The sequence below is a fragment of the Hylaeus volcanicus genome, chromosome 9, assembly GCF_026283585.1.
Source record: "Hylaeus volcanicus isolate JK05 chromosome 9, UHH_iyHylVolc1.0_haploid, whole genome shotgun sequence".
In the NCBI taxonomy this organism is placed as follows: Eukaryota; Metazoa; Arthropoda; class Insecta; order Hymenoptera; family Colletidae; genus Hylaeus; species Hylaeus volcanicus.
In genome coordinates this window covers 3528813-3538028 of record NC_071984.1, presented here as the reverse complement: position 1 = coordinate 3538028, position 9216 = coordinate 3528813, and the positions used below count along the sequence as shown (strand labels likewise).

The window sequence follows — 9216 nt, the reverse complement described above, 5'->3', positions numbered from 1 at the left end:
CCAAATTTCAAACCATTCCATCAATTTTTACCAGAGTTACAAAATTTAAAGTAACCGATTAACTAAATTTCAAGAAGCTTCACACACAAATACCTTTATATTTCCTAGGCTCATAGACAAGGAAATTACATGTTTTATACATATAAATCATTCTTAAACAGAGAATTTTGGTATACAAAATTGTTGAATTACCTGAAAGTCGATTCTTCCTAGTTCATATTTAAGACATTTAAAATAATATTAAAAAATTGTTTCAGATACAGAAAATGGCTTCACACAAGCATGTATGTAGAAACCATGTAGAAGACTTGTCGCCGAGCGCATAGCCCATGCTACCGCGTCTGTCTAGCGCGAGCCTATACTACTGCGTCCGACTAAAGCGTAGCCTGTACTACTGCGTCTGTCTAGCTCCTTAATGACTCTGTACTCCTTAACGAAGCCTCGGACAACATTTTCGCTAAGGAAAAACTTGTTCCAAATCTTCCTCTCTCCCCCGAACACCCCCTCTCAAGGACCTCCGACATTTCTGGAAGGAACTGTGATACAACCTGTATAATACATTCTCGACGTCCTTTCCGCAGGTGGAGCAAGTTCTACAACCGAATAAAGAGCGAGCAAACGCTGTCAAGGGAAGCAGACGCGGAAAGGGACGGAACCAGCCGTCGAGAGAGAAGAGAGCGAGAGAGAGAGAGAGATTTCGCCATCCTCCCGGAGCTCCGTGGCCGCGTTTGTACAGTGGTAATGGGCTGTCAGGAGCAGACGTTCGCTGCTCGTGCCTTATATACCAACACCGTTACGCTCCTCTTGGGGTCGGTTCCTATCAGCTTGTTCGTATTATCAACCCCTCTGATTGCGTTCTCCCTTCGTTCCCACCCCCTCCCTCCTTCCACTCGAGACCCTCCGCCTCCTCCGATAGCGTCTTCCAGTTGGAAGCCATCGACCATGTTACGACACCTCCCAAAACCCGTGTTTCCAAACCTTTTCGAACCCTATACAATTTTTCTAGAATAACAAAAGAAATTTCGAAAAGAATAATATGCAAGCAAAATATCGCATTTCCTAGCTACGATTGTAATTCATTTTGTTATTACCACTTAAATTCTTAATCTTTTCCAGCAATACCACTGCACGAGTAATGCTGCGATTAAAAAGAAATGCATGGAACCCTCGAGCACGTGAAATCTGCATTTCAGCCAAAGTGGATCAATAACCCAGCACGTTGCAAGGTAGATTATTCTCGTGTAAGCTCTGTGTGCTCCCAATTGCTGTATTAGAAGGTAAACATGACCACGAAGACTACGTTTAAGGCTTTATTTGAATATTTTTCATTGCTGAGGTCCTCGAAGGATTTCTATTGAATATTCTCAAGTATCCTTCTTTGAGCTTCTTGGAGATACGTGAGTCCTTCTTCTCTTTGGGAAGGTAGATTAATTTTAAATTATATTTAACGAAATTTATTTGTCTACCAGCTTCCATTTTTTCTTCCACAAAAATCCTCCCTTCGAAGTTGGACCAGTGCCACGTGTTCGCCAGCCACCCCCAACGTGCCTTTTCCTCCCCGAGTGATCAATACTGCGGTCCTCTACACGAAACAGGTACCAGTCCAAATATTTCAGCGTGGAGACAACAGGGACTGCGAAAACTAAAATCGGGTATTAACTCTCCGATCGTGACCAACTATTTTATTTTAATTTCTGATATAAGTCTGTAGATCGAATCTTACCTTTGAACACTGTCAAAAATGTTGTGTATCTATTACACTACTTACAAAATTCAGAAACAGTATTCGGTTAAAGTTTATATCAAAGACTTTGTTATAAAACGGTCTGTTTTTAATTTGCCAGGCTTGCAGCTATTATTCGCAATCCTGAGGAATCTTAGATGAATTCAAAAGTTTTCATCAATTTAAAAAAGGAAATGTTTAATAATATTAAGATACCGGCATATAGTAGAATTTGAAATTATTGTGATGGGATATTATAGGATACAGGAATCTACAATATATTTTGTTGTTTTTTGTTTCAGATAATTCACCGGACGAATCGAACTTGTATATATCATGCGAACTTTGCGAGTTCTCTTTTGGGTTGGCACGAACACGCAGCCACCTAGCGGTTGGGTATTCATACATTTATATAATAAATAATAATAATGACAGTAAGATAGTAATAAGAGTAACAAATGTCAGTGGAAAATCGATGGCAAGACGCTCAAGCTTGCAGTGAAAGTAGTTCCCATTGCCCATTGCCCCATTACAGGATGGCGCCACTGTTAATTTTCTATAAATTTTTCATTATTTGCGTCATTAATACGATTTATTGTTTTATAACACTACAATATATTACGTTAATACGTCAAATTTACCATCTGTATCAGTAATTATTCAATTTAAAAATAATTAGAGATTCCTGCAGACAGTGGCGCCATCGGTGGTAAAGCGCACAAGCTTGTAGTGAAAATAGTTTCCGCTGTCGCCGCTAGATGGCGCCACCGCCGCCTTTAAAAAAATTATTTATTATTTACGATAAATGCATAACTAATACGATTCTTTGCATCGTAATTCTATAGTATCTAACTTTATTATTCGAATTCATCATTTCTATGAACAATTGTTTATCTTAGCAATAATTATCGACCGTTTTAGTTAGTGGCGCCATTTTATAGATACACTAGGTAACTATTTTCACTGCAACGTGGGCGTTTCTTCACCGATAATTATTCCTGCATTAATTATAAATCAAAGAATCCTATTAATACACAAGGAATTCATTAAAATTCATACTCGTCTTTTTACTCGTTACCAAAGCAAAATTCTATTTTGAATCGTACGATTCGCCACTTGGAACGAAAAGATTCCAATTCAAAAACCCCGCCATTGACCACAAGGCTCGTCGAGATCACGTGATAGTGTCGATATTATCGACGGAACAATCCTAACCAATGTAACGTAAGCACATACACGCATACGTACGATCGTTTCGTGATCAATTTATTACAGATCACGCGACGATTAACGCAATCTGTAAGAACGTTAACGTGGAACTAGTGCCGAAGCGTTTTATTTATCAGTTCTTTAGCAATGAACAATCTGGTGCACGCGGACGCCATTTTCAATATAAGCATTGGCCACGTCCTAACTTGATGGCAGGAGATTTTGGAGCCGTTAATGTGTTCCTTCCGTCGAGTCCCGAGTAATTGAGTACCTCGTAAAGGAAAAGCAAGTTGCACAGCGAAACATGGTACGTATCTCGAGAATGATTCTAATTCGCTGTTAAATTCTATGTCGCCGGTAAACACCTGTGGACACTTTGTATTGACACTGCATCTCCGCCTGACACGTCAAAATATCCACTCCCCTTCATCATTCCTCCAACAGTTTCCTCGCAACTTCACAAACTCTACTTACAAACTCCGAAATGAAAGTTTTCTGCGTTGCTTTTAACCCTAATATCATTCTTCAAAAATATATGTCATTTCTTTGTCATGATTGTATCTCCAAATAAGATCCTGCATATTAAAGTATGCGAGCTAATAAATGTATCCTTGCATACCAAGAAAGTCACGCAATGACAAAAACTTTGTTATAATCGCTATTTCATGTATCGTCCTCTTTCAGCCACTCAGGTTAGACATCAAGCGGAAGCTAACCGCTAGATCTGACAGAGTGAAGAGCGTGGATCTCCACCCGACAGAACCATGGATGCTCTGTTCTCTCTACCAGGGCAATGTCAACATTTGGAACCACGAGACTCAAATGTTGGTCAAGACTTTCGAAGTATGCGACTTGCCGGTGCGTACAGCCAAATTCGTGCCACGCAAAAATTGGGTTGTCACCGGCTCGGATGACATGCTCATCAGAGTGTTCAATTACAACACTCTGGAGCGGGTGCATTCCTTCGAAGCGCACAGCGATTACGTCAGATGCATAGCGGTACATCCGACACAGCCATTTATATTAACTAGTAGCGGTACGTTGTGCAAGATCCATTCCCTTGAAATCTGATATTACAACTTTTAATTCTTTGCATTGTCCCATTTAGACGACATGTTAATCAAATTGTGGAACTGGGAGAAGGCTTGGATAGGGCAGCAAGTCTTCGAGGGACACACTCACTACGTCATGCAGATCGTGTTCAATCCTAAAGATAATAATACGTTTGCCAGTGCTTCATTGGACAGAACAGTGAAAGTATGGCAATTAGGATCCTCCACTGCCAATTTCACGTTAGAGGGCCACGAGAAAGGCGTAAATTGCGTAGATTACTACCACGGCGGTGACAAACCATACTTGATATCTGGAGCGGACGACAAATACGTTAAGATATGGGACTACCAAAACAAAACGTGCGTGCAGACGTTAGAGGGACACACGCAGAACATTTCGGCGGTCTGTTTCCATCCAGAATTGCCCATCATTCTCACTGGCTCGGAAGACGGAACCGTCAGAATATGGCACGCGGGAACGTACAGATTAGAATCCTCTCTCAACTACGCTTTCGAAAGAGTATGGACGATCGCCAGTATGCGAGGCTCGAACAACGTAGCGATCGGCTACGACGAGGGTAGCGTTATGGTGAAAGTTGGCAGGGAGGAGCCGGCGGTTTCCATGGACTCGCTAGGCGGTAAAATTGTCTGGGCCAAACACAGCGAGATCCAGCAAGTGAACCTAAAGGCTCTGGGAGAGGAAGCGCAGGATGGAGAAAGGCTTCCTCTAGCGGTCAAAGACATGGGTGCCTGCGAAATTTATCCGCAAACTATCCAGCACAATCCCAACGGCAGATTTTTGGTGGTTTGTGGGGACGGAGAGTATATTATTTACACATCCATGGCGCTGAGGAACAAGGCGTTCGGTCAGGCATCCGAATTCGTGTGGGCTGCTGATTCCAGCCAGTACGCTGTCAGGGAAAGCACCACCACTGTCAAGGTCTTCAAGAACTTCAAGGAAAAGAAGAGCTTCAAACCTGATTTCGGAGCTGACGGTTGGCGTTCTAAATAAATTTACAATAGTATTTATTAAATAAATTTAGAATACCTTCGACTTTACATTACACTGTACATTTTGGTTCCCGGATGAAGTTTAAATGTATGCCCTATTTGTGTGGAATATCTTAATCTGAATCGGTAATTTTTAGGTATTTTCGGGGGATTCCTGTTGGGAGTGTCTTCAGGATCTGGCTTGTCCTTCTTCGATTGGGACACGCTGAAGTTAATTCGTCGCATAGACATTCAGCCAACGCACGTTTATTGGGCGGAGAACGCGTCTCTCGTGGCGTTGGCCACCTCCGATCAATACTTCATCTTGAAGTACCAGGCTGACGCTGTCGCGAACGTTCCTGAGGTTTCGGAGGACATCGAGGACGTCGAGAGCGCGTTCGAGGCACGTTACCTTAACCCTAGCTTTACAGAGATCACTTACACATACGCTCTTTGTACGAATGAATGGCAACGAGGTTGGCGAAGAATGTAAATGGTTCCTTTAAACTTTCTTGCCAACAGTGGGTAAACATGAGCTCTGTGAACCTACCGTTAATCGCTAGATGATACACGCATAAGCTAGAAGAAAGAGTCTGTACAACGTCCATTAACAATATTACAGATGATAGCAGAGGTGAGCGAAGTGGTGAAGACCGGCCTGTGGGTTGGCGACTGTTTCATCTACACAAACAGCGTGAATCGAGTAAACTACATCGTCGGTGGCGAAGTAGTGACCGTCTCGCACTTGGACAGACCGATGTACCTCCTCGGCTACGTCCCCAGGGATAACAGACTCTACTTATGCGACAAGGAGCTCTCCGTTGTCTCCTATTCCCTGTTACTCTCCGTCTTAGAGTATCAGACAGCCGTTATGCGAAAGGACTTTGAGACAGCAGACAGAGTTCTACCTACGGTACCAAAGGAGCATCGAACCAGAGTCGCGCACTTTCTGGAAAAGCAGGTTCGCGTCCTTGTACGACCTATCTCTCGACTGTAGCTCGGCGTAGAACTCGGTACACGACTGGTAACTGATTGCAGGGTTTCAAGAAGCAAGCGTTGGCGGTTTCGACGGACCCGGAGCACAGGTTCGAGTTGGCATTGGCGTTGAAAGATCTCGTCACGGCTCACTCGCTCGCCAAAGAAGCTAACAGCCAGCAGAAGTGGCGGCAGCTGGCGTCTCTGGCTACGGGAAAGGGCAAGCTGTGCCTCGCGCAGGAGTGCTTGCATCAGGCGCAGGACTTCGGAGGGCTTCTGTTGCTGGCCACCAGCACGGGAAACGCGAATATGATCGAGAAACTCGGCGCGGACGCTGACAGTACCGGGAACAATAACATATCGTTCTTGTCGTACTTCATTCTCGGGGAACTCGACAAATGCTTGGACATTCTCGTGAAGACGGACAGGATTCCAGAGGCTGCGTTCTTCGCGAGAACGTACGCGCCCAGCAAAATCTCGTCGATCGTTAAATTGTGGAAGGAGAAGTTGTCAGCGGTGAGCGAGAAGGCTGGACAGAGCTTGGCCGATCCTGAACAGTACGAGAACCTGTTCCCTGGTTACAGCGAGGCTTTGAGAGTCGAGCAGTTCCTGAGGGAGGAAGCCAAGAAGAAGATTCCCGCGTCAGCTTTCCCAACGGTTCAAGTAAATATATATGTAGTTTAATTTAGTCTGCCCGATTTAGCGTTCGCGAGTTTGCAGAGGCTCTCATACTGTACAACTTTCGTATAAACAATTTGGTTGTATTTGTTATTAAATACGAGTTATTGTTTAATATAAATCCGTGAGCCGGGCTTCGGACAGAATTCTCGAGTGACATTTGAAAAAATCATAACTTTTGATTGGATAAATGGATTTCAATGATCGAGACGGGCAGGTGTGCGTCTTTAAGTGAAGAATTTAAAAAAAAATATCAAACTATTGAAAGATTTCATTTTTTAATTCATTTTGACGGAAAAACAGGTAATGGGATACCTAATTTTCAAAAATTCAGAAAACTCTTGATAATGAATATTTTGGATCGAAACTTTTTTTCGTTGTAGATCTCATGGATCATCGCCAAAAACATATAGAAAGTTTTTCTCTATAGCGAAAACTCAATTTTTAAAAAATGAACGGATGACTTTTTTAAGTATTCGCAAAGGTTGCCTCCTCCAGATCTTGCAGCTCTCTTAATAATGGAGATTTTTTATTCAAACTTTTTTCCATGGTAGATCTCACGGAACCCTACAGAAAATATCTACAAAGTTTTTCTCTAAAGTGAAAGCTCAATTTTAAAAAAATAGGAGAATGATTTTTGGGAGGTTATCCGCAGTATCAATATCGAATAATAACTTGACTTTCACTTCACAGATAAAACAAAATTATTTAAATAAAAGTTGTACAGTAAGGAAACCTATAAAACTGCGAATACAATTTTATTTTTTATCGCAGCCCAATACAGAACGAAAGCCATTGGAGGAGATGTTGGCAGCCGAGCAGGCGAATCGATTCACTTACAAAGCAGGCGTCAACAGCAACAGCAAACCAGAAGTATCGACTACTGAAGAGCTGACGAATAGGTTAATAGATCTGGATATCGATAAGGTAATCCCCGCGTCGACCGAAAACACAACTGCACCTCAGAAAACGACCAAGACCACAACCAGCAGTTCCAGGCCACTCACGGTGGACGACGACGACTTGGACCTCGATCTCGAAATTGACGATACCATTGACACTACCGTAAGTCCTCCCATTTTAACGCATTCTCACCCGAGCGATCTCTTCCCTAATTCGACCTTTGTGTCTTAAATGTTTCCATCCCACCTCCTGGAATTATTTCGGTTCTTAAACGTAACCATTGTCTGTGCATGCCTGCGACACGCATAAGTGGTGCTTCTGAATAACAAAGTAAGTCTGCACGAGGACCGACGTCCTCGATATTCATTAAGCGACGTTGCGATATCGAAAGTCGCGAGATAAACGAATCAAGGTCGATCGGAAGGGAGAGAGGAGAATGGGAGACCGAGAGGAGCGTAACTAGACGTTGGCTTGATACCCTAAAATATGGACGCGTAACCCTAGAAGGGTATTGCGTTACCAAAACAGTCTGTAGCATATTGTATCACGCTCACGCGCCTGCACGGCATGTATCGATCCTGGCTGATGTATGTGAACACGTTCCACCTATCGAGCAGGCCAAATGGCGCATTAAACAAGCCAGAGAAAGGTGAAACAGAGAAATAAAACAAGGAGGTGGTAGGTACCTCGGAGAAGGGTTTAATGGTCCTGTGAAGTTTCAAACTTCATCTACGAATGGTTTCACAGATACACGATGACTATTGTTTAAAATGCTTGAGAGTCCATTCATGTTGACGCTAGGTTTACGGAGATTTCTCATTAGAAATGAATTTTATTTGATGTAATGCTTTAATGGATACAGTTAATTTACTTAGAGTTAATCAGGAGGCTTGGACAACGATGAGTTTGGATGTATGCTTGCCTTTTTATGTGGATAAGAGTCAGTAGGAATAGATCAAAATGTGCTCCATGAACCTGGCATTAATTTCACAGCCTACGATCAATCATAGTCTAGTTCATCCCACGATGCATTTTGTTTGCAGCCTCATAACACTGGAACCCGCTTCAACTCCTGCTGCACCCTTTCTATCATACTGTTCTTCTTCACCCTGCAAATATCTAAGCATAGCAGTATTTGTAAACAGTACAAGCTTCGTACCGAAGGTAGCAAGCGTAATTTGCAACTGAAACGATACTCTTCTGTTGCAGGGCGTGAGTCTCGACGACGACCTCCTCGAGGAAGATTAGCCCCTCGATCTGGAAGGCGAGATCAGCAACGTGCGCGCCAGACGTGCAATTTCCATTCTCCTTCCGTCAGTCATTCCCCCGCGAGTCGATCGGAGTCGTTTAGAATCAAGTATTACCGTTGAAGGACATTTCTTGTGCGCGAGTGCTTTTATCATCAACGCATCCAATTAAGAATGTACGCGCGGGCTTTAACCGCGTGACGAAGATTAAATATATTGTTAATATAACAGAATGGCACGGGAGATTTCTCTTACTTCCTTTTACAGCTGCAGCCTTCAAGGAACCTGAGATTCTTATAAATAAGCACAACGTAGAAAGTAGGGAATTTACAGGAAGATTCTACTCACTCGAGGAATGTCAAATATATTATCATACCAGTATGGTATAAGGTGATTTCAATCTCTCCCATTTCCTTTTGCAGCTCCATCCTCCGTCCCA

General features: G+C 42.9%; 1 protein-coding gene and 1 long non-coding RNA gene across 3 annotated transcripts; one reads left to right on the top strand and one right to left on the bottom strand.

Annotated features, from left to right (window-relative positions):
- Positions 1–842: 842 nt before the first annotated feature.
- On the bottom strand, positions 843–1985 carry LOC128881857 (uncharacterized). Its single transcript, XR_008458202.1, has 3 exons — positions 1724–1985; positions 1092–1642; positions 843–1002 (listed from the first exon to the last, which is right to left on the bottom strand). It is a non-coding gene; the product is annotated as an uncharacterized LOC128881857 (long non-coding RNA).
- Positions 1986–2932: 947 nt separating this feature from the next.
- LOC128881855 (coatomer subunit beta') lies at positions 2933–9010 on the top strand. Of its 2 annotated transcripts, XM_054133233.1 has the most exons (9): positions 2933–3239; positions 3617–3968; positions 4041–4979; positions 5133–5377; positions 5597–5935; positions 6013–6612; positions 7402–7692; positions 7841–7860; positions 8740–9010. In XM_054133233.1, the coding sequence occupies exons 1-8, from the start codon at positions 3237–3239 to the stop codon at positions 7850–7852; spliced, it is 2781 nt and encodes a 926-aa protein (XP_053989208.1). In that variant the 5' UTR covers positions 2933–3236; the 3' UTR covers positions 7853–7860; positions 8740–9010. The 2 variants fall into 2 exon arrangements, with proteins under 2 accessions (XP_053989208.1, XP_053989207.1); XM_054133232.1 differs by lacking the exon at positions 7841–7860 and having other exon boundaries at positions 2934–3239.
- The last annotated feature ends 206 nt before the right edge of the window (positions 9011–9216 follow it).